The 26,722-nt window shown below is 35.9% G+C and overlaps 2 protein-coding genes across 3 annotated transcripts in view; one reads left to right on the forward strand and one right to left on the reverse strand.

Moving 5' to 3' along the window:
- DHRS7 (dehydrogenase/reductase 7) overlaps nt 1–26,722 on the forward strand; it is a 977,513-nt gene that overhangs the window by 103,437 nt on the left and 847,354 nt on the right. The gene's annotated exons all lie outside the window — the stretch shown is intronic.
- The window catches only part of SLC38A6 (solute carrier family 38 member 6), a 102,997-nt gene that overhangs the window by 66,021 nt on the left and 10,254 nt on the right, over nt 1–26,722 (reverse strand). For both annotated transcript variants that reach the window (XM_050797803.1, XM_050797804.1), the window contains exons 4-5: nt 11,257–11,309; nt 7,605–7,644 (exon numbers count right to left, since the gene is read on the reverse strand). In XM_050797803.1, the coding sequence (XP_050653760.1) occupies nt 7,605–7,644; nt 11,257–11,309 (93 nt within the window). The remainder of the gene's footprint in view (nt 1–7,604; nt 7,645–11,256; nt 11,310–26,722) is intronic.

Raw genomic sequence — 26,722 nt, forward strand, 5'->3', positions numbered from 1 at the left:
ACTTAAAACACAGAAGTTGAAAGCATTTTTTAAAAAAACATGGAGAAGTAACATTAATATTAAAAAAGGACTAAAATGGGGTAAAATCTGATTAGGTAATAGCAAGTTGCAAGGTGTTAATATCTGTTGATCTAACCAGAAGTTGAAAGCATTTTTTAAAAAAAACTTGGAGAAGCAACAGTAATATTAAAAAATGACTAAAATGGGGTAAAATCTGATTAGGTAATAGCAAGTTGCAAGGTGTTAATATCTGTTGATCTAATCATAAAGAGAAATACATGAATTGGGCCCAGGAGGTTGAGAGGAGAGATGTTAGAAACAGAGAAATGGGAAAGGAACTCTGGGCAGAGATCCATGAGAACAGCGAACATCTTTGTTTTTCAGGTGCCTACTGTATGCTTGGTGGTATTCTACACAAGTTATTTCCTCACTTAATCTTTATACAAACCTGTGAGGTACATATTATTTATTTCACAGAATATAAGGAGGTACAAAGAAGTAACTTGCCCAAGCTAGTGATGGTGGAAACAGCCAGTCTGGGTTGAGAAACTTGTTCTATTAACTAGTGTGCCATGAGAAAGTGCAGGAGCAAAGTGAAAAAGTAAACAAAACAAAGACAAATAAGGAAAGTCTACCAGAAGGACCACTCTTCAGAATTATTTTTCTTTTTTAAATCAGTATTTAAACAAACTACTTCTGAATGCTGAGATTAACAGTTAACTTCAAAGGGAATGAATCTCTATCACAGAGAACATTAGTCAGAAGCTTTAGTAACACTTAGAATTTTCATTTCATCTTGAGATATATTTTCAATGCATTTCATTTTTCAGTATTGTCACTGCTTTGGTGAAGTGATTAGTTCAAAATTCATGGAGTTTCATGATGAGATTCTATTGCATCTACTGCTATGACTCTACTGTATTTATGGCTGTGATTGTAGTTCTGAAGAGAAAGTTTCCTATTCTCACATATTTGAAATATTAACACTCCACTGAAATCTAAAAAGTAAAAATCAGTCTCTGTGCTTCCAAATACTGTATTCTTAGGGATTATTTTTCCCAGCATTCTGAAAATGCTTCCCAAGTTGTCGTTATTAAGCATACAAACTTAAAAAAAAAACCAACCCTTAATTGGAGTTTGGGCCTAAGACATCATTACAGTTTATGAAGATAAGTATCTTTTTTGTTAAACACATAATATATATGTATGAGGATAGAATTACTTGCAGCTATTTTTAAAACAGAATTAGGTTTTCAGCACTTGGGGGAAGTTCAGCAATTCTTAAAGGATTACTCAGCCCTAAACAAACGGATGTAGTATGGGAAAAAAATAAGTTTGCCTTTCTGTCTCAGAGAGATTCAATTTTATTTCAAACATGTTTTTAGTCATGGATACTAACTGGTTTATTCTATTCAATGTGTCTTATTAATCTGGTGGTTCCACAAAATATCTAAATGCCACTGAAGTTCTATCTGCACTCAAATAGAACAGAACACATGCATAAATGAAAATCAAAATATATGGAGGAAATGCTCCCCCATGACCCTAGGTATATCTTTGTCTTTTCATTTTCAAGATCTTAAATTTGAATAAAAAATGACCAAAATATCTACTGCTCTGAAAATTTTATAATTTTCAATAGAAATTACTAAGAAAAATATTTTTTAAAACCTTAAAAAAAATACATTACCAGCAAACGTTATCAAATGAAGTGCTGGTGAAAAAGACTCTCCAAATTTCCTGTACCTCTCCTATTTTAAGGCAGTGCTTTCCAGAATAGAATTCTAGACACTGTCTCGAGAAAGCTGCAGTTTCACTACAGATAAACTGACCAGCAGATGGCGATGTATCTGCACGCCCTATCCTAGTTTCCCAAGAGACAATACAAACTAGTTCATCTGAAACACTCTTAGTACTTTTCTACCCTACCAAAAAGTAAATAAATAAAATGCATGAATGAATATACAGGAAGAAAGTAAATCAAAGTAGTTTCTAGCATCTAATATTGTGATTTTTCAAATACTGAGAATTTGAGATTTTTATAATTCTCAACTGAAAATGATATTATTTATACCTTTATCTTTATGAGATTTCGAAATGGGGTTACTCGAGTCCATAGATTACCAAACTGAGGTGTTAATAAAGGCTGCAAGAGTAAGGTGTGTGGATTCTGTGCCAGACTGAAACACCTGGGTCATTCTAGCAATTTCAGGTTTTCAGTAAGACTACTAATGTTTATGGTTTTCCTTTCACAATATGTAGTAATGATTAAATCTTTAATCTCCTTTAAAGAACTGGGGCTTTGAAGAACTAAGGAAAGCATATGCTATTCATAGTGATCCTTCGTATTTATAAGAGCAAAATACGAATATAACATCCTCCTAGGAGCTACTCATCTTTCCACATTTTGAATTGGGCAAGTAAGACTTTTTCTGGCTTGACTAAGATGATGATTGGGATGTAGTGTTTGATTTCTAGTGATATTCTAGCCTGCTGAATGGTTTACTTCAGGAGTTCAAATGAATGTGAAACCAACTACTTACCTCAGTTTTTAGGAAAAGAATCACATAATACAACACTGTTATAGGAACTATGTGAAAACTACGTTATACTTATTTCTACTACAGTTCTTAATCCTTTATCCTTAGTTGTTAGGCCACCAAATTCAAACTTTCTAAGCCAGAATTGTCCCACCTATAACAGCATTAAATATTAAAACTTCCAGACACTTCTTTTCTGACCTTGGGTCCCAGTAGTAGTGGCTCTCAGCAAATGCTACTCCAGCACCTGAGGAAATGGGCTACAGAGGGTTACCTCTGGCTCTAGCCGATTTTGAGCCTCTTATTCATTAGTATTGGGAGGATATCAGGAATTGCTTTTAAGTAGTAATTTACTATATGGTTCTCAAATTTCCAAAGCTAAGGATTTCTATAACCTTAGAATAAGAGTGTTAAATTTAGTGTGTTGCATTTTTTCCATTATAAAATTTAGAGATTTTAATTGAAGACAGTAGATTTTTTCAATCAATTTGTTAGACCACACTAGTGCCTTGTGACTAATATTTGGTGCCTAATTAATCTCAGGGGAGAAAAAAGATTTTCTGTGAAGTTCTAACAGTAGACGCTTTCCTAAGAACTATATGTTTACTTCCGTATACTGTGGGTTTCTCTTCCTGGTCAATCAACTCTCTTTTTGCTCTTGAAGAAGTACTAAGCCAGGTCACTAGCTTTTCCCTCTCTCCCTTCTTATTCCTTTCTTTCTTCCTATAATAAATGTTATTTACTAAATGCGTACTATGTGCTAAGTACTAGGGATGTAAATAAATGAGCACATTAATTTGATTTATGGAATATGAAAATGTGGGAAATAAACTGGGTCTTTGGTGAAAGACACATGAAACAAATATTGATCAAGGGCAATTCGTGGTCATTTTGCTTTTAAAGGCCTTCCATTTCCATTGTTTTCATGGATTTACCACAAGAATTGTATCTCATGAAAATTGAGAAGTATTTAAATGTTACAAAGAATAAGAGAGTTAAGAAACATTAAGATATGATTTACTTAATCTGAAAATAATAGATATTTTACATATATATATATATATATATATTTTTTTTTTTTTTTTTTTGAGACAGTCTCGCTCTGTTGCCCAGGATGCAGTTCAGTGGCGAGATCTTGGCTCACTGCAACCTCTGTCTCCCGGGTTTAAATGATTCTCCTGCCTCAGCCACCTGAGTAGCTGGGACTTACAGGCACGCAACCCTACACCTGGCAAATTTTTTGTATTTTCAGTAGAGACTGGGTTTCACCATGCTGCCCAGGCTGGTCTCAAACTCCTGAGCTCAGGCAATCCTCCCACTTTGGCCTCTCAAAGTGCTAGGCTTACAGGCGTGAGCCTTCACACCCAGCCTATTTCGATATATTTTTAATCTATTTTACATAAATGAGATCTAACTCTTCCCAATATTTCAAACTTTTAAATTTTTATATAATTCTAAACTAGAAATCATTCTATGGTCTTTCAAGTTTCTTTTTTTGTTTACATAGTATATTCAATTGTCTCTTTGAGGCAAAATCTTAGGCTTTTAAGCAGAATTTTAAAAACTGTCTTATTCATTCAACAAATATTACTTATTGAGCCCTTCTCAGAAACTAGGTAAAGTTAGGGAAACACATAGTTCCTGTCCCCAGGGCGTTAGGAAATCTTCAACATTTAATCTTTTCACATTTTTCAAACTTTTACTATATCACAGCAGAAAGAATCAAGGCCAACTGAGCAAGGTTTGAATCCAGGCTTCATTATGGGGTAAATGTGAGCAAGCTACTTATCTCCACTGCACACTGATCTCCTCTCTATAAAATGAAGATAATATCTATATTGAAGAGTCCTTATAATTAAAGTATCTAGTAGAGTGCTAGACCTAAATAGAATCTATTACATTATTTTTCAGTTTTAATTTAAACAACCACTGCAAAACTCAGATAATTTATACTAACAAACATTCTATTTTTTAAACAAATGTTATCTGAACTACATTATTTGCAGACAGGCACTTAAGATGTGTAAAAATTCAATCTGATTTACACTTAATATAATCTTTTAAATATCCAATGTATTTCCAATTAATAAAGAAAATAATCAAAATCCATTTTAAAGTAACATTAAATAAGTCATTATATGATTGACTTATTATAATAAAACAGTATATATATCCTTATTTAATATAATGACAAAGGATATTAAATAGCCTCCCAAATAAGTATGTTGTTTATTTGCAAGCACACATGGACCAGAAGTTCCACAGATTCTGTATATATCAATCAAGAAACTACTTTTTAAGACTAGGGTTCCTAGACTTTAACATAAGAGGAGGTTCTAAAGCGTAGTCCTAAGAACTGAAGTTCCCTTTTTTGTAGTGACAAAAAATGGCATCCATGAACGCTTTAGGGCAATAGCTATTGATTTGTTAAAGATACCTAAGAAAGGGCCAAATCATCTTTTGAACCAAGTATAACCCTCTCATTGAACTTTACTGTATTAAAATATGTTAATAACCTAAAATAATTAATGTGCCTCCCAATGTGCCAAATTTGAATTCAAATTTTGGGGTCAGAAGGGACCCTAAGTTCCCTGCCTCCCACTCTACCTTCCAACAATTTAACAAAGAGGGAACTGAAGCCTAGACAGTGAGAGGGAGGGATTTTCACAAGACATATGGCTACCCAACGGCAGAGACTGGAGTGGATAGAATTTAAGGTATCTGACTTTCAATCCAGTGTTCTGCTCACAAGAGCAAGCTTCCAATTCTATTATAATAAAGAAATGGTTTATGTACATCTGGCTATGAAAAAAAGACAGAAAAAAACTCTGAAAATATGTATTTGGTTATTACTGACTGGGCACTTAATACACTTTTAACCAATGTGAAGAAAATTATGAGGATATCATTCTAAAAACTAAATAAGCATTGCCAGCTTTTCTAAATTTAAGAGACATTAAAAACTTCTGTCACTGCTCTAAATCACCTTCTTTTAAAATGTTCTAAAATAAGCAAGCAAGCAAACCAAAAAACATAAGAGTTGGAAAAATTCATCATCTATCCACCACCAAATGCAAGAATCCTCTCTAGAATTCTGGCAATTGACCAACCAGCTCTGTTCGAATGTTTTCAGGGCTAAGGAGCATTTTCAAAGGGATGTAGGACATCCTCATTATCACACAGCTTAGTTACAAGGCTACTCCAAATGAGAAAACCCAAACCAGCTTCTCTGTAGATTTCTATACTTTAGCACCAGTTCCACCCTCTGGAACAATACTTGAATTAGTCTAGTGTCTTTTTGTGTATTTTGTGTTCAGTCTTTCAAATATTTGAAGCTAGCTGCCAGTCTAGCATTTCCCTTTTCTCGATAAATATATCTAGAATATTTAAAGTACTTAGAAAGAGATCATACAAATCATTTCAGCTCTATTCTGCTCAACAAAAGTTTATCAATTCCCAGGTATTACGCTAGGTGCTGGGAGTACAAAGAGAAATGAGGCATATTTTTGAGCTAAAGGAACTTAACAATACAGGGGGGTACAGGAGCATATATAGAGAGAACTTAAATCTAGTAACAGCAAGTGCTACAAGTATAGCCATCTCCAATAACAGTTATAAACAAGATTAGAGGACAAGAAAGGAATCAAGGTGAAAGGGACAAAGAATACAACAGTGGGCATTGTGTCAGGGTCACAAATTTGTATCTAAATTGCTGAACTGAACAGTCTACATAAACTGTTAAACAATGGTTCAATGTAACCTAAACAAAATGTGATAGTTCTTAGAACCTATATAGACAGGATAAAGAGGGATTCAAAATATAAAAATATATACCATATTCAGAAACATTATCCGTGCACAGTTAAGCAATACTTATTTGCTAAATAAATTATTCTAAAAGAGATCTTAAAATTAATGACTATAACAAATTCATAAATGAAGAGACTGGTTTTCTTGACTTCTGCTGTGAAGTGTGAAGTAGTGTGTGTTAGGAGAAAATTATCTGGTATGGCATGCAAGAAAGCATTCTTTTTATTCATAACATTTTTTCATGAAAATTCAAAAAATTAAAACAGGATTCCAAAACAATGGCAGCACAATTCACTGATGGAATGTTAATTTTTTCCTTTACAAAAAAAACTATTAAAGATGGAATTTGATTGAACAATACTTAAAGTGATATACCTCAGACCTCTTGAGTATGAGAGCTGAAGTTTATTAAAACTGTCATCTTTGAATTAAACTGTTACATGTAAAAAATAAGATTAAAATGTCCTCTGACTATATAATCCTGTATAAGAGTGCATGTCAACTTTTTCTGTGTATTTTCCTTTAAGAGCATTTATTTAGCACTCCAGTCAATGATAAAAGAAAACTAAGATATTGTTCAGCATTAAGTAACTTCTTTACAACATATACACACATGATACCCATATTTTGGATTTAAATGTTTAATACATTTAATACTCAGTAACTGTCTATAATTAACAGTTTTATTTCTACATAGTTCTCAATATTGAGATCATTTCTAGAATCGGTTATTAATAGGAACAAGATACAGGATAAATGTGAGAATGTTTATTTATCTCAGATTTATTTATGTTTTAAACCACTTGGTCATTTAAAATTGTTGGTTACAAGAGGACATTGTTGTCCATACTTGACTGTCCATAGCCCAAGGAACACTAATCCCTCTAAAGTAGTATCTGCCAATAGGGTGATTAGAACAAAAGTAGAGGGAAAATATTTTAAAATCATCAGGAGAGCTTTTCCAGATTGTATCCTACCTTCACAATCACAGAAAGCCAATGTTTTAGAGGTGTGTTGCAGACCTAATAACACGACTGCAATCAGGATTTAGCTGGAACTGAATTTAGAAGCTACTGTCGCAAATGCTGCTAAAAAGGATCCAAAAAAAAAAAGTTAAGAAGCCAACATGCAGGCTTCTGAAGATACCTATGTCTACAGAAGTTCCCAGCTAGATCTGTAGTAAGACAGCAATTCAAAGGAAGGACATTATTGCCATCACATTTATGCATAAACAATGCACTTTCAATTGCTTACCTCCAATATTCTGAATTATTATGGTGCCTGCCACCACCACCTGTAAAAAAACAAAAATATTCAGTAGAAAGGGAAATAATAGAAAAGAATCAGTATTTTATTATAATCCAGTAACTATTACTAAAAAAGCAGATGCAGAAGTTGTAAGTGAAGAGAAACTAAAAAGAAATTTGCCGGTCATTTGAAACACATAAAATTAATAATCATCACATTAAAAAGTATTTCTTTAACAGTTCCACAGTTACTATAAAGAAGTTTTTGAAATTTTTCTTGGCAGTCATTTTTAAATAGTTATAAGTGTTAAAAGCTAGTAATCGATGATTATCAAAGTATAAAAATTAAAAGTGTGGGAGTGGTGTCTCATTCCCTTTCTTGCTGGTTTTACCACACTGCTTAAGTAAGTAGAAAAAGACAGGCTGGGGTGTGCTATGCCAATGACATATTGCCTAAAAGGAAATGATATAAGTTTTCTGATTTTATCAGCTTGGCATATACCAAGACTTTGAGCATCTCAGTCCCAGAGATTAATAAAGTCTAGAGCCCAATTATTCTCAAACCCTGAAATTATAGGTTAAATGCTCCAAACTCAGTAATGTGAATTAAGCCGAGTATGAGACAATGGGAGTTGGCAAGAACTGTAGGATATTGGAGAATTCCTCCCCCTTAAGTGGGGCAGGTGCTACTCAGCTCTGGCCACTTGATAACATGTGAGAATGTGGATCCAATGTAGCCAGATCTTCTCATTTTTCAAAGAAAGTCAGAAAATAAATTTTTTCATACTTTAATGATGTTTAGTTGGTAATCAGTTAAAAATAAAAAATATTTGAGCCATACAAAATGTTCCCGAGGACTAAATTCAGTCTGCAGGCTTGTCAGCTTATCATCTTTGATGAGATTCCTGGGGAACTCAAGGTAATCAGATATAGTTAGAGGAAACAGTAAAACACTGTGCTTCCATTTGGGCCTTTCAATCACTCAAATCTTGATGGATCGGAACCCCAACGTATGCTCGCAGCTGATTAGCTGTTTAGCATCATTCAGTTCTACATGAATTGGGAACAGATCATCTTTCATGCCCATCTTTGTTAGGAATTCTATCAGTGGCACGGCATTTGCCTATCCTGAAAACCATCTAAGTTATTAGGACCTAGGAGACTTGAGGTTTGCAGAAGAGGTCTAATGATATGAAAATTTCACAAAGTGTCTTTGGAGATGTGGTGATTGCCACTTGAATGCTCTCCAGAAAAGACTCTGCATTTCAGTCTATGTAAAAATTAGTTCCAAAATGTCAAAGTTATTTGTGAAAAGACTATTTTGAACTTGTGTATGCTATCTTCAGTACAAATGATACCTACTGTCAGTAGTAGGTATACATGAAATTTAGTTTTATTTTCAATTAATATATTGCAAAAAATGGTAATATTAACTTATTGATTATTCTTTCATTCTTTGGTTGAATTTAAGCATTTCATATCTTGAAAGCTAGAATATCTATCTACCTACCTACCTACTTGCCTACCTAATTATGTTTTTAATGCCTAGCACAGTACATGGTACAAAGCATTTGATCAATAAATATTTGGTGAATAAATACCAATTTATAGACATTTAAATAAATCTTCCTCAAAAAGTTCAAAACATTTCAAAAAATTTCTTTATCATAGTATTATCCCATATTATAACCATATAATATCTGGATAGAAGGAAATGGTTAAGTTTCAACCCAACTATGGAAGTGGGGAGAAAATCTAAACAAGCAACTGAACAACAACTCCTCATTCAGAGTATGCTTTGTCTAGTGTGCCTGCCTATTATGAACTTTTTTTGGTGCATGTATTAAAACAACAATGCAACTACTCTAGAGTTTTAGGAAAAGAAGACTCTCAGCAGTCCCTACTCTTTAAACTTTGCTGCTATACAAACAATGCAGGAAATATGAACATGAAATGACAATGATATCAGTGATGCTACTTAGAATTATATTTATAAGTTATGCTATATTAATTGTGGAATTTTCTCATACAAAAATATTTTCTTCTTTGTTTAAACTAGATGGAGGAAATTGATCCCTGGCTACACCAAACATCCTAATCCTCTAGAACAGAAAAATTGCTGCTAAGTAAGATTAACAAAACCTTTTACCCTCAAGTAACATACTCTGTTTCGTCTAAGTTTCAGGTTACTAAGGTCCAAGCCACGATGCTATATAGTATGATTTAAGCATTCCTTTTTGTACTTTAAAAACAAAGTTAGGGCCGGGCATAGTGGCTCACACCTGTAATCCCAGCACTTTGGGAGGCCTAGGCGGGTGGATCGCCTGAGGTCAGGAGGTCGAGATCAGGCTGACTAACTTGGAGAAACCCGTCTCTACTAAAAATACAAAATTAGCCAGGCGTGGTGACATATGCCTTTAATCCCAGCTACTCAGGAGGCTGAGGCAGAAGAACAGCTTGAACCCGGAAGGTGGAGCTAGTGGTGAGCTGAGATCATGCCATTTCACTCCAGCCTGGGCAACAAGAGCGAAACTCTGTCTCAAAAGCCAAAAACAAAAAACTCCACCAAAGTTAACTGGAATGTAAATACAAGTTTTCTCTCCATTGCATAGCTATATATTTTTCCTCCAGACTCACTTTCAGAAGTTAGTTTAGCCACTTACAGATAGAGTATCCTTTTAGAATAAAAATTAAAATAAATATATAAATAAAATAAAAATAAAAAAATGTTAAGTATGTGAAGTAATGCAAATATTAATTAGGTCAATTTAGCCATTCTACAATGTTTATATATTTCAAAATGACATGTTGTCCATAATAAATATACACAATTTTTATTTGTCAGTCGAAAACATAAAAACACAAACAACAGATTTACAAACAAAAGAATTCCTGTTTGGAGCCAAACTGAATATGAATTTTAGAAGTATAGTAGCTCTTCAGAAATTAAAAAACTATATACTATAGCACTAAGTAATGTTCAACTCCTGGTGGAAGACAATTATTTTTCTCTACCTGTTAAACTACTGTAGTATGCCTATTGCAAGTGAGTGCCCAATAAATACTGCTGTTATTTCTCTTATTCTGAGTAAGAAAAGTAGTAGATCTAGAGTTCTAGGATGTGGTACTGGCTTTATATAATAGTTGACAAATAGGCCCCTTAATTTCTCTGGTCCTTAATTTCCTTACCTATAAATGAGAGGACAGCTAGATAATCTTTTAGCACTGTTCAATTCTTAAGTGATAGGATCTTCTGATTACTGGTTTTGTAAAGAGCCATGCTATAATTTGAATTTGATGTTGCTTTTCTTCTCTTGTCTTTATGAGGGTTTACTCATATAAGTACATAATCAAAATTAATAAAACTTAAAACAGGTTATTGCTACTCTTTTAAAGTCACTCAAGTCATTGTGCTACTTTATCAGGATGAAATATATTAAAAGATTCAAGCATTGAATTAAATGTATTGATGCATTTTTAGGAAGGACACATAGACTTCTCTTTCTCTGCCTGCTCCCATCATTCTCTCTTTTCTCACTTTAGTTTCCTTTTATTCCTCTAATGTCTTCCTTTTATATATACTTGTCTCTTTTAACTTGAAACCAAAGGAAAAATGCCACTTTGGGTTTTGGACACAATAAGGAGGAAAAAAAAATTACCTTTCCAGGTAATCCAAATGCAAAGAGTCCAAGATCTTCATAAGATGTTACAGCTGTTAAGAGAAATTACAATGTTCACTTTTACACAAAACTATTTGTGTCAGGTCCTAAAGAGAAGAAAATTAATTCTACTACTACAAACTAATTACAGTATAATTCTTATGATCCAGACCAATCAGGACTAAACACAAAATGAGAAAATTCTCCCTAACATCCTCAAATAAAGGCAATAGTAAAAAAGATGATTGGGCTTAATTAGCAATTTATGTAGAAGTCTTTGGTAATTTTCATCAAATCTTCAATTTTCATCCCAAAATATAAACCACAACACCTATGATTTTCAGATGTCTTTGTAGAACATGTCTTTTTACTCAGTAGTGATGGTTTTTTACTTTTTAAAAAAATCACCAAGGATTCTTTCATTATGTTTCTCTAATACATCTCATTTCTGAAACATTCTCTCTCTCAAGCTGCACATATTAAAAATTATTTCCCCTTTTTACTAAGCAAAAGTTTCTAATCAATATAAGGTAACCAATGTCAACATGCAGATTAATGTAATTTTGGTCACCAACTTATCACCTCTATCTATCTGACATCTCTCTGTATGTATTTTAAGTTAATCTGTGTAGGCTGGTCATGGGTAAATTTGTGATCTTAGGTATTCTGAAGATTTTAAGTTGCTTAAACGCTCTCAATACTAACGTTGCATACTTCTAGCAGTTTAATCCACCTGCCTTATTTTGCTCTTGAATGGCAGACTAAATTTAAAGCAGAAGTAACCTTTTTTTTTTGAAAACTTTTGAATGCTTATGGTCTGTAAGGATAGAGTCCTCTTAGAATAGGTAAAGCTTAGCACATTTCATGGTTGTCTAACAACTACCCATGCTGGATTAATTCAAATGGAACAATTACTCAAGAACATCCCCGCTTCTCACTATACAGTACTTGCATACCACATTGTCCACATGTTTCATTGGTAATGGTTTCTAAAAACTGGATATGTAAATAAAGTTAAAGTATAAATGTGTGATACTTTCAGAGATGTTCACTTCTCCAGGTGCCTAGAATGCTGAAAATGTGTTCACAAAAAATAATACTCTTATCCCATAATTATCAGGGCATATATTTTATTTTTTCATCCTAAAAGAGTATTCCATTTTCAAGTCACATGTTTAATAAATGTGGTCACAGAAAAATGAAAATTAAATGGCTCATAAAATAACCAAACCGTGTCTTTAGATCATATAGCTTCATGTTTTAACTAGTGGTGCTACTATTTGTTTAATCCTATAGTTTGAAAAGTGCTTACACCAAAGAGAATAGCAGATACTAAGGCTTGGTACAGCAATACACATCTTTTATTGAGTTAAAGATTTGACTCATCATTTCTCAAAGCCAGTTCCAACAAATTTTCTCAAGATATACATGGGTTTTCTTTCACCCCCCACTGTATAAACAAAAAAACTCCTTGGCACTTTCATAATCAAAGACCTCTATGTACGTAAAAATAAGCATTTTTTTAAGCCAAATATAGTCTTTACCTATTATTACTACAAAGTTAGAAAGAAATCAGTGGAATGCTGAAAAAATAAGGAGCTTTACTAATTAAGAACACAAGTTTTAACTGTATTATCAGAGTTGATCAAAGAATTTGGAAACTTCATGAATGATACAGCTCTTTTCTACAATGTATTTACATACTGCTAAACAATGTACATGGGCAATTTAGCTTTTAATTTGAGATATACAATTTGATTTATGAGTAGAAAACTTTATGCTTTAATAATAAAAGACTTTAATAACTTTACAGGGGTGGATTTTAGACATATTTTAAAACATAAGTTACAAAAATAAGAACTGGAATTTTTTCTTCCTATGTGAAATGCCAACATTCTTTTTTTTTCAAATCACATATTCTAAAGTAAAAGCTTTTACTTTATCAAAAATTAATAATTATTTTAATCAACAAATCTTTAATATTCTTAAGCTTAATTGATAATGTTATACATGGGTACCATTCCTTATATTTAACATCCCAAAGCCTTGGTATATATATTAAACCTGGAAATTATGTACATATTATCTTCAATTTGGCATTGAGAAGGTAATTTGGTTCCATATTATGTTATATGAACCAAGTCTCCAGAGCAGCTCTGATACGTCACTCTGAGGTACGAGGTTAAAGAAATATCAGTGTTCATTTTCAGCATCCGTTTTACATTACAGTTAAATATGTACATTCTTATTTTTTTGAGACAGGATATTGCTCTGTAACCCAAACTGGAGTGCACTGGCACAATCATAGCTCACTGCAGCCTTGAACTCCTGGGCCTAAGCAATCCCCCTGCTTCAGCCCCTGGAGGTGATGGCACCACAGGCACATGCAAATACACCAAGCGCAGGCTAACTTTTCATTCCTTACTTTTTGTATAGGCAGGGTTTCACTATGTTGCCCAGGCTGATCTCAAACTCCTGGACTCAAGCCATCCTCCTACCTCGGCCTCACAAAGTGCTGGGATTACTGGTGCGAGCCACTGCATCTGGTCCATTCTTTCTTAAGAAAGCTTCTCTTCCAAAAATTTAGAGCAAAGAGGCTTTTCAGTGTTACATATGGGGATATATCAAACACCTGCTTTTCAAATGACCTATTTTGCATCAGTTTCTCTGTCAGTAAGCAAGCCATCCAGGTAATTAACCCATCAAAAAGGCTAACCGGAGTGTTTTACTTTTATGCAACAAAATGAAGTATAGATAGTATATTTAGTAAACGTAGCAAGCAAATACCTTTATTGTAAACCAAAACCATAACACTGAAAGATTCCAAAAAGAATTGGTATTTCAATTACCTAAAATTTAAAACATTAAACATTTATTTTTAATTAAAAAAATTAAAACACAACACTTACTGTTCGAGAAAATGTAATCAAACTAACAGCTTAACGAAGACAGCTTGAACTGCAACTCTGACAGTAATGGTATACATTTTAGTAATCTCAAACTTGCTCTCTGGGTCTATTATTTTTTAGTTTTATAAAAATATCTGTAAATGCAGCAAACTTACAAATTGAGAAGAAAAAACCATTAGGCTCTTAAATGGAGACTGAGTACAATGGTCAAATCCTAATTCTAGCTTTCCAGTCAGCATATCTAACTAGTCATTCAGTTCTGTCACTGCCATCAGACTTCTTTTATGTTGCAAAAATTGAAGCACTTTTCCACGCCTGAGACAACATAAATATGAGTAATGGCTTCTTGCTTAACATTGAGGCTTTACTAAATAAAATGTGTACATAGCCAGCCAAATGTTCGAGCTCCACATACTCACTTTTTAACAACAAAAAATCTGGAGCATCTCAGCATATAAACCAAATCAATACTAGGGAAATACTTTTAAAATTCGACTCTGTCATTTGGGCAATTTCTTAAAATGCTGAAAACAGTGTAAACTGGTATTGACTGTTGAAATGCAATTTGAACAATGAACCTTTAAAATATTTAAAACATTTGACCCCTAAGAGCTTGTCTTAAGTAAAATTAAAATCAAGAGAAATCATTATATGCAAAGATACTCAGGGAGTATTGTTTCAACTGGAAAAACAAAACTAATCTAAATACAATGAGAAAGTGGTTACATAAATTACGGTAGATATTTTTGATAGAATAATATGTAGCCATGGAAAACTATATTTATAATATTAAAAAGCCAATATTATTTTAGGTGGAAAAAATACATAAAAAGACTAAAATGAATTACAAATCATCACAAACTTTTTTTTCTTTCTTCTTTTTTGGCAGGGAAGGGTTTCTAATAGTCTATAATGAATATAATACAAGTGGCAGAACTTTATTTTTAAAAACCATATTTTTGTGCAGTTCCATTTTCTCTACCAAATATCTGATAGGTTTTATTTAAGCTGTAATTTTAATTTTCTCTGGTGTTTAGTAATTGAAGTATTGCTTGGTCTACTAATAGGAGATTTTTTTTCAGCTCCTTCCTACCATCAATATTTTAAGAAAGATGTTTTGAGAGATACAAAAATAAGATGTGGCGATGACCAGTCACATTAATAGCATATTCCTACAGAAGAGGAATAACAGTAATTATGACAATTACAAAATTAATTCAGTCTTTTACAAGAATTCATACAAACAGTACTTGGCATGACCCACCTTAAGTAAACAAATGACTGAAAGCAATCATTAGCAGTTTATTTTAGGAATTTTTTTTGATATTAAAGAAATCAATGCTATGTTTTGTGGGAGCACAAAGGCTATAAATCTTAATCAAGTAAATTTAGGGAAAATTTCTTCCTTAATGTACCATCAAGGCACACTTTAATGCTATAATATTTTGGCGAGAGCAAGAGTTTGGCCTCCACAGGAATCGTTTAGAAAGCTGCTTCCCATGAAATAGTGGAATATTTCCAGCTAGTTATTCCAGTGTTCTGGTCTGCTTTGCATTTTTTCCTCAATGAAACAGGACAATTAATAAACTCTGGTCATAGTACAGAGCCCAAGTTTCAGCAGCAGCAATATTATCTTTGGATCTGGATTGAGGGACATGAGTTATTCAAATACAGTTCAACTCTCAGAAAGCTAGCCATTGGGAATGTACCCTTATTATTTTGAAATTCTTGTCTTTCTTGTGTTTTCTACCATTTTCCTCTGATCTTTTTTGTTTTTTTGTTTTTTTGTATTATTTGTCCATGCAGGTCATTCATTTTTTAATATTCACTATGCAATCTCATTTGATACTTCTGATCTTTCTTAGTATGTGTTTAAATGCCAACATGCCAACTGAATGTGGCATGATTTTAAAACACCCAACACAGAAAACAGAATGCTAGAATACTAGGAACATTCTTTCACATGGCACAGAGGATGTGATATTGCATATATAGAGATGATTCTGGGATCTCAGTACACTACTTAGCTCTTCAGTGAACAATATTTACAGTTATATCCTATACATGGTAATAGTTTTCAACTTTTGGCCTCAACCAATGGATAAAAACAAACAAATATAATTATAAAACAGAAAGTAAATATTGTCAATCTGACAATGTAAAGGTACAGCAGACAGACTATAGGAAATAGGAATCAGGAAGGTGAAAGAAAGAACAGAAGCACTAGTATAATAAAGGCAGAAAATAAGAAAATACTGACTAAAGCTGATGGAACAAAATTAAATGTTTATATATTATTTAGAGTTACAAAATAATCAATGAAAGAACAATCGAATATAAACTAATGAATATTAGAAGGGAAAAGGGGAGGGATTAGTGTAGCTGAGCTTTTGCTAACCTTTTGCAGTAAAGAGTCAATAGATATTCTCTTAAAGCAATAAATAACCAAAAGCTATTATTTAGACTTAGAGAGGCAATCGCCAAAAAAATTAAAAACAAAACTCTTTAAATGTTGCTAACTCTGAGAAACAGGATAAAACTAGGGAAGAATGGGTGGGGAACTGTTCTAAGTTCTGCATAAGTGCGCACACACATGCACACACACACGTGACCATATATTACTTCTGATAAAAATAAAAAGGAAAGGTTAATGTAAAAATGTTCAACCCTGCAGAGATTCACATCCATCCTTCACTACAACTCAATAACAAAAAATTCAGCTTAAGGGAACACTTAACCTAATGTCAAGGCAAACACTACAAAGGAATCACTACACAAGGGGAGCACACACATAATGTTGCCGGGGTTTCTCAACCTTGCCACTACTTTTGGGCCCAGATTATTATTTGTTGTTGGGCGCTGTCCTGTGTATTGTAGAATGTTTAGCAGCACTCCTGGCCTTTACCCACTAGCTGCCAATAGCACCTTGCCTCACCCTGCCCTCTCCAATCCCCAGCTGTGACAATCAGAAATGCCTCCAGACATAGCCAAATGCCCCATGGGAGAAATACCAAGTACAGTTTAGAACCACTCATTAATAAGAAGGATGAGACAAGTACACTAATTCACTTTAGACAGACCCATATAAGCAGCCCACTTAGTTTAACTGTGGGTTTACTGAACTATGATCCCTGATCAAAAGAAGAAAAACAGATCAAAATATAGTTTGGACAGCTCACTACCATTCCAAACCATAAGAAAATGTCCACGGTGAGCTTTGAAATGGGAATCGTATCTATTGCCTTTCAGTCAGTTTTAGTTCTTCTGTGATTGTCACAGTGAGAGCATCTCAAAGTATTATACCCCTAAAACAACTCATGTCCTTCATAGGATACCCAAACGATGGTGGGGGAATGGTGGGAGAAGGCTGTCAGCTCTTTATTGAGAAATGGTATGTGTCAGTGTCCAGTATGTCATATAGATATTGAACACACTATATTTGATAAGCTATGTAAAGAATTTGTTTTTCCTTGGAGATGGAGTTTTTGCTCTTTTCACCCAGGCTGGAGTGCAGCGGCAGCGATCTCGGCTCACCGCAACCTCTGCATCCCAGGTTCAAGCAATTCTCCTGACTGAGCCTCCCGGGTAGCTGAGATTACAGGCGCCCGACATCACGCCTGGCTAATTTTTTGTATTTTTAGTAGAGACAGGGTTTCACCATGTTAGGCAGGCTGGTCGTGAACTCCTGACCTCGTGATCCACCCACCTCCTCCTCCCAAAGTGCTGGGATAACAGGCATGAGCCGCCGGTCCTGGCCAAGAATTTTTAAAGATATTGACTACACATAATTTTTGCCTTGCATATTTACTTTGGAACTTATGTAATCTCTTTGTAGTTTTAATACATCCATCTGTTCATCACCCATGTATCCAGCTTTTATTAAATACTCTAGTGTGTCAAGCACATGGTAGATGCTACAAACAATGGTTAATGGTTTGAATATACATTAAATTATCCAGAAATACAATTACCATGTAAATGCAGAAAAGACTATAATTTGTTTTGTTTGGAGCTTTGCCAAAAATCATTTCCTAAATGGAAAGTCACATCACTAACATTTACTTTTTGTGTCTTTATTTCATTGTTATGGCATTATTATTATGTAAGTAGTATATTAGTTTCCTAGGGCTGCTGTAAGAAATTATCACAAACTTCATGGCTTAAAACAACAGAAATTTATTCTCTCTCAGTTCTGAAGTCCAGAAGTCCAAAACCAGTTTCATGATGTCTAAATCAAGGTGTCCACAGGGCCACACATCTGAAGGCTCTAGAAAGAATCCATTCCTTGCCTCTTGCAGTCCCTGGTAGCTGCTGGCATGCCTTGCTTTGTGGTCATGTCATTCCAATCTCTGCCTCAGAGGTCATATTGCCTGCGTCTCCTCTGTCTATGATATTCCTTCCATGATACACATGACTGAAGTTAAGAGTCCACCAGGATAATCTCTCCATCTCAACATCTTAACTCAGTTACATCTGCAAAGTTCTTTTTTTGCCATATAAGGTAACAATTACAGGTTTCAAGGACTAGGATGTGGTTACCTTTTGGGGAAGCATTACTCAGCTCACTGCAGTAGGGTATAATACCTATGGGAATTTTACTTCATACAGTAAGGGGAGCATTTAGAAAACGTTTGTTATAAAAAGGAGGTACTGAGAATCACTGCTCCAGAGGGTTTTAAAACCTTTTTGCCTTAAAAAAGAAAAAAAAACGAGGAGCACACAAAGGCCATTTCACTCCTTCTTTATTCCATTATCATTACTAGAAATTACAATCTTCATAAAATAATCGTAACCTTCTTTAGGAAAAGGAAGACAGAAGACTACATTCTCTTTGCCAGATAAAGAGATTATGTTCTGGGCACTAGCAAGGACCAAAATTCTCTTTGGAAGCGACCAACAGTGAATTCCAGTATCTACACTTTCACTGTTTTTCAACAACCTCAGTGGCTTCTCACTACTTCAGCAAAAACTATAAATTCCTTAGGATCCAAGACTTGTCTAACCCTCCAGTTTAATTTTCTCCTTTGTACCTTATGTACTACTAATAACAGTAAACTATTTTTGGTACTTTGAAAACAATATGCAGTATATGACTTTGTATCCTTGCACATGCTGGAATATTCTCTCTTGCCTTGACTGCTAGTCAAATTCCTTTTCAGTTTAGTTCTCCATTAACATTTACTGACCCTCACCCTCCAACTAAGGGCAAGTTGAAACGTGAGAGTCCCCTGACCCCCCATGAAGGGCAGAGCCTGCGACAGGGGTGTGGCTCTTCTGTTCTGTTCAGCTGCTGCACTCTCAAACCCCTTATAGGAGGGGGAGCTTGCAGACCAGCAGGTGTAGGAGCTGGGGAGAGTGCTTTTGGGTTCCAGCCCCACAGCAGCATCTAGGAGTAGGTGGCTGCAACTCCTGAAGCCCCAGTGGGCATGCTACAGTGCTCTTTTAGCTCTGCCATCCACAGATTAAGTATTAACCAGCTCAGTGCCCTCTTCGTACCTGGTTTCTTGTCCTGTGTCCAGGAAGAATCAGGTCACACACAGACTTGAAGGATGGTGAAAGTGGGAATTTTATTAGGTGATGGAGGTGGCTCTCAGTGAGATGGATGGGGAGCTGGAAAGGGGATGGAGTGGGAAGATGATCTTCCCCTGGAGTTCGGCTGTCCCATGGCTGATCTCCTCTCCAGCTGTCCCCAGCCGACCTCCCTTGACTTTCAAACACTCCTTCTCTTCTCTCCTCTACCGTGCTTCTCTTCTGCTCCTCTGTTTGTCTGCTCATCTCTCTGTGGACCTGGCATTTGGGGTTTATATGGGTACAGGATGGCGGGGATGGCAGGCAAAAGGCAACATTTGGATATGAAAACAAAAATGCCTGTTCCCATTTAGGGCCATGGGTTTCCAGGCTTGGGGGGTAGGGGCCTTTGCTGGGGAACCACCCTCTTCTACTCAGTATTTCCCTGCCTCCTGTCCATTTCAAAGTCACTCTCTCTTCTGAGATGTCACTCTACCTTATACATATTTAAACTGTTAAATTGATCACACTACATTATAAATTATTTGCTTATATATTTGTTTCTCCTATTAGACTGTGAGCTTTTTCAGGGAAGTAACTGGTTCTTATTTATCTCTTTATTATTAGTAGACAAAAAGAGTATTGAATGAATGAATTTCTATCCTGTGCTTCAGTTCTAAGCCCTGTCCACCTACATATACTTCAAAGTCCAAAATTGAACTCATTTTTATTTTGAACAACCTCCTCCTACTGTGTTCCCATCTTCATTGATGACACTATCATTAATCCAGTGGCCCAAGCCAGAAACCTAGGAGATACACTAGACATCTCCTTCTCCTTTATTGTCCACATTTACTCAGATATCAGCTCCTCTCAACTGTAATTCTGCCAAACCTCACCATTTGTTAACCTGTTTCTTTCTTTTATTCACCTTATTACTACCTTGGTTCAATCCCTATTTTATTCTTAGACTTTTTTAATAGTCTGGCCTGACTGCTAATCTACTCAAGCACTGTTAATACAAGTTAAGAGTTAGACTGACAAATGAGGACGACAATCCCTTTATGCAGAAGAATAAGAAAAGTTTCCATCCTGAACACAATCCTGAGGGCAAGCATGACCTAGCTCGAGGACTGTGCCTTTGTGAAAAGAACAACTCCAGCCAGGCAGTGGCTCACACCTATAATCCCAGTACTTTGGGAAGCTGAGGCGGGCAGATGGTTGGAGCTTAGGAGTTTCAGATCAGCCTGACCAACATGGTGAAACCCCATCTCTACAAAAAGTACAAAAATTAGCCAGGTGTGGTGGTGCACACCTGTAGTCCCAGCTACTCGGGAGGCTGAGGTGGGAAGATCACTTGAGCCTGGGAGGTGGAGGTTGCAGTGAGCCAAGATTATATCACTGTACTCCAGCCTGGGCAGCACAGTGAGATCCCATCTCAACATCCCCTCCCCCAAACACAAAAAACCTCACAACTCCAATCTGTAGATGGTGCTTAGATCTGCTGCTCAGTTACGTCCTGGGAATTCCCTCCACTTCTTTCCTGTGTCAGATTCCTTGTTTCTTTGTTACTCTCTAACTTTGGTAAAGGGTATACTCTACTGTTTGCTAAGTAAGCATGAATAAAAATTTTTGAGACCTTGCATATATGAAAATGCCATTGTTCAAACTTCACACTTAAGCAATAGTTTGGCTAGTTATAGAATTCTATATTAAAATCATTTTCCCCAAGATTTTTGAAGGTATTATTTTAAAGACATCTAGTTTACACTATTGCTCCTAGGAAGACCTTCACTACTGTGGTTCTTCATTCTTTGTATGAAATTTTTTTGTGTTGTCTGTTCCTTCTTTCTGTAAGCTTTTAGAATAGTATCTATATAACTGGATTTCTGATCATTCACAGTATGTCTTGGTAACAATTATCTTACAAGTATTATACTGGACACTAGGAGGAAAATTTTTAATCTTGAAACTAATTTCCTTCAGTTACACCAATTTTTTTGTATTATTTTGTTAATAATTTTCTACCATCCCTTTTACTCTTTTCTTGTTGCAGAATTTCTATTATTTGCATATTGGACTTCCTGGACTGATCTTCTAATTTTCTTATCTTTTCTCTCCCATTTTCAAGCTTTCTTTTTCCCACCCCCAGGAAACTTCTATAACTTTCCCAACACAACAACTGAACTAATTTTGACTTTTAGGACTTCTGTGTTTTCTGAATATATGCTTTTTATAATTTGTTGTTTTTGTTTCAAGAATGCAGTATCTTCTTTTAGTTCTCTAAAGTTATTAAATATAGCTTTTTAAGTTTTCACCTGGTCTTGTATTGTCTGTTTCCTCTTTTCCTCTAAGTTTGTTTCTTTCCTTATTTGTGTTTTCTTTAATAATTTTAGGAGCAGTTTTAGGTTCACAGCAAAGTTGAACAGAAAGTACAGAGTTCCCATATACCTCCTGCCCCCCACATATGCACAGTTTCCCCTACAATCAACATCCTGCACCAGAGTGGTACATTTGTTACAATCAAAGTACCTACGCTGACATGTCATTATCACACAAAGTCCATAATTTACATTATATGGTTCACTTTTGGTGCTGTATATTCTGTGGGTTTTGACAAATATATAATGACACATGTCCACTATTATAGTATCACACAGATTCATTTCACTGCCCTAAAGGTGAGGATGCTCTGCCTATTCACGCTCCCTCTGCTAAACTCTGGCAACCACCGGTCTTTCTCATTTTCTGCATAGTTTTGCCTTTTCTAGAATGTCACATACTTGGAATCATACAGTATGTAGCCTTTTCAGATTTTTTTTGTTTCATTATATACATTTAAGGTGTACAACATGATGTTTTGAAATACATAGAGAAATGATTACTTGAGTCAAGTAAATTAACATATCTACCCTCTCACATAGTTATCTTTTCTTTCCTCCCTTCCTTCCTTCCCTCTCGCCCTTCCTCCTCCCTTCTTTCCTTCCTTGTGGTAAAAGCACCTGAAATCTACTCTCCTGGCAAATTTTCAGTAAACAATATTAAATATAGTCATCATGCTGTACATTAGCTCTGTAGACTTATTCATCCTACATAACTGAAACTTTATACCCTTTGATGAACATCTTCCCATCCCTCACATAACCACTGTTCTATTCTGTTCATATGTATTTGACTTTTTTAGATTCCACATGAGTGTGAGATCATGCAGTATTTTTCCTTCTGTGTCTGGCTCATTTAGCATAATGTTCTCCATGTCTATTCATGTTGTTGAAAATAGCAGGATCTCCTTCTTTAAGTCTGAACAACATTGCATTGTACATACACATCACAATTTTTTATCCACTCACTGACACTTAGGTTGTTTCTCTATCTTGGCTATCGTGAATAATGCTGCAATGAACATGGCAGCACAGATATCTCTACAAGGTACCAATTTCATTTCCTTTGGGTATAAACCCAGAAGAGGAATTGCTGGATCATACGGTTTCTTTCACTTGATAATATGCGTTTAAGATTCCTCCATGACTTTTCATGGCTTGATGCCTCATTCCCAAAGTGCTGGAAGTACAGGCATGAGCTAACAGGCCGGGTATTTTTTTTTGAGACAAAGTTTCGCTCTTGTCGCCCAGGCTGGAGTGCAAGGGCACGATCTCAGCTCGCTGCAACCTCCACCTCCGGGGTTCAAGCTATTCTCCTGCTTCAGCCTCCCAACTAGCTGGGATTACAGGTGCCCACCACCATGCCCGGCCTTTTTTTTTTTTTCTTTTTTCTTTTGAGACAGAGTTTTGCTCTTGTTGCCCAAGATGGAGTGCAATGGCTTGATCTTGGCTCACCACAACCTCCGCCTCCCAGGTTCCAGTGATTCTCCTGCCTCAGCCTCCTGAGTAGCTGGGATTACAGGCATGTGCCACCATGCCCAGCTACTTTTCTAATTTTAGTAGAGACAGGGTTTCTGCAAGTTGGTCAGGCTGGTCTTAATCTCCCGACCTGAGGTGATCTGTCCGCCTCAGCCTCCCAGAGCGCTGGGATTACAGGGGTGAGCCAAGGCTCCAGCACCTCATTTCTACTTAGTGCTGAATGACATCCCATTGTACAAATATATCAGTTTTTAAAATTCTTTCACTTCTGAGGAACATTTTAGTTGCTTCCAAATTTTGGTAAATATAAGGCTGTTATTAACATCTTTATGGAGGTTTTTGTTTAGAAATATGTCTTGAACTAATTTGGGTAAATACCAAAGAGCACTACTGATGGATCCTATGACGAGATTATATTTAGCTTGGTTAAAACACTGCCGAACTGTACTTCAGAGTAGCTGTACCATTTCTCATTCCCACCAGCAATGAATGAGAGTTCCTGCTGTCCCACATCCTCACCAGTATTTGGTATTGTCAGTGTTTTGGATTTTTGCCATTCTAATACACGTGCAGAGATATCCCATTATTGGCTTGTGTGCGTGTATGTGGCTGTTTTAGTATATATCTTTCACATTAAAGATTTTCCTGAAATATCTGGTGATACTTGGCTATCTCTTGACATAAGTGTGATGCATTAAAAGACTAAATAGAAGCTCTGCATATACAGAAGAGGCTTATTGAGTGGTAGGCTTAACTCTATGATGATTAAACAGGAGGTACTCAGCTCTTTCTTGAAGGGCCCTCAACTATTTTTACCTGTAGGTCTTTTCTCTTGGGCAGGAGAAATTCTGTTGAAAATATTCCTCTAATCTCTTAAGTGAAAGTAGAAGACTTGCTGCCAGCAATCTCAGAACTCCTACTAACTGGGACTCTCTTCAGTTAGTAGACTTTCACTCAATCTCCCTGTTTTCAGTAAGGTGATCTTGGCCTTAACTACACCTAATATCTATGATTGCTGAGTCCTTTTAGTTTACCTTCTCCAGAAAATAAGCTTCCAGGTTCCTATAATAGTGGGGAAATGGCAGCACAGTGTTATGAAAGTGGACTCTGGAGTTAGCTTGCCTAAATCGAATATTAGCTCTTCTAACTAGCTAGCTGTGCAACCTTAAGCAAGCTAGTTAATCACTCAGTGCCTCAGTTTCCTAATCTCTGAAGTGGATATAACAATTTCTACCTCATATTGCTATTGTGAGAATAATACATGCAAATCTCTTAAAACAATACCATGAAGACAGTATGCTAAAAAAATGTTATCTGGCCAGGTGCGGTGGCTCACGCCTGTAATCCCAACAGTTTGGGAGGCCAAGGTGGGTGGATCACCTGAGGTCAGGAGTTCGAGACCAGCCTGGCCAACACTGTAAAACCCTGTCTCTACTAAAAAATACAAAAATTAGTGGGCGTTGTGGTGGGCACCTGTAATTTCAGCTACTCAGGAGGCTAAGGCAGGAGAATCACTTGAACCCTGGAGGTGGAGGTTGCAGTGAGCAAAGATCCGCCACTGCACTCCAGCCTGGGCGACAGAGCGAGACTCCGTCTCAAAAAAAAAAAGTTTGGAGGCAGGAACTCATAGGAAGTCTCTTAAGATGCCAGAGGGCTGAGACATGAGAATTGCTTGAACCCAGGAGGCGGAGGTTGCGGTTTGCCAAGATCACGCCACTGTACTCCAGCCTGGGCAACAGAGCAAGACTTTGTCTTAAAGAAAAAGTTATCTTTAAAGAAAAAATACATAACAGAGGGAGCAGCATTATTATATGTCCCACCTCACACTCAGTCCCCAGATGAATATATGTTCACTAAGTAGAATATAGGCAGGATTACCCAGCACTATTTAAAGTTATTTTCTCCCCCACTTTTGAACTGTATGAATTAAAACGACATGACCTTAAATACCTGTTATGATTTAATTCCACTGTAATCCTGGGGAGGGGTTATGGCGTGATCTACACAGCAGCTAATAAGGAAGGAGAATTAGGCAGATCTGAGAAATATTTACAAAATTAATTTGTAACTGGGTGAATGGATGAGGTGAAGGAGATACAAACTGGTGGCACCATTCACGGAGGTACGGTACAGGAAGAGGAGCACACTTGAGCCATTAAAGATGAAAGATAAGTTTAATTTTAAACATGTTGAGCTCACAAAGCCTCTGGAACATCTAAATGGAGATCTCCAATATCAGAGGTGGCTGATATGTTCGGCAGCACGGATGGGAGTCGTCAACCTATTTTTGGTAGCTAAGCTATAAAAGTTTATAATGTTATTCAAAGATAGTAAAGTACAAGGATGGATAAAGATGGAATTCTGGTGGGGCAGAGACTGCTGGTTGTCTCTTCCCTTCTTCTACCTGAGTAACAGAACCCTGACTTTTAGTTGGGTTCATTGCCACCTGTAATAAATGCTACATTTTCTAGGTCCCTATGCAATTTATTTATTATGGCCATTGGGCATATTAACTTCTGGCAGCAAGAAGAGAGAGTCTTAAGTGAGATTCAGTTGGTAGGCATCCCCTTCTCTCTTTCTGCTCTCTAGAACACGGATGCGATGTCTGCACTCCACAAGTCATCCTAGACCTCAAGGATGGGGAAGGCACACACAAGAATAACGGAACAGAAAGGCAGATCCTCTTTCCTTGATGACACTGTAGATCAACCATTGCTGCTTGTAATTTTAAATGAGATAGTATAAAAAGATCTCACAGACGAGGTAAGATTTGTCAAAGCCTTGAAGGTGATGAGTGAGCAAAGCCATGTGGGAAACTGGGGGAAGAAACGCCCAAGAAGAGCACAGAAAGCACAAAGGTATGGAAGCAGAAGACTACCCAGCACAACTGGGGAATACTGAGCACAATTTTAGAGCCAGACTGTGTGGGTTTGAATCCTGCCTCCTATACTTCCTAACTGGGAAGTTACTTTCACCTCTCTTGGACAAGTTACTTTAACCTCTCTGAGGTTACCTCATTTCAAAAAATGGAAATAATATTGGTACTTACTTCGTAATATTATTATGAAGATTAAATGAATATTCATAAAGTCCTTAAAATGATGCTAAGTGCTATATAAGTAAATGTTACATAAGATGAAAATTAAAAGTGTGACTGAAACGAGTGAGTACTGGAAGATAAATCAAGGA

The sequence above is a fragment of the Macaca thibetana genome, chromosome 7, assembly GCF_024542745.1.
Source record: "Macaca thibetana thibetana isolate TM-01 chromosome 7, ASM2454274v1, whole genome shotgun sequence".
Lineage (NCBI taxonomy): Eukaryota > Metazoa > Chordata > Mammalia > Primates > Cercopithecidae > Macaca > Macaca thibetana.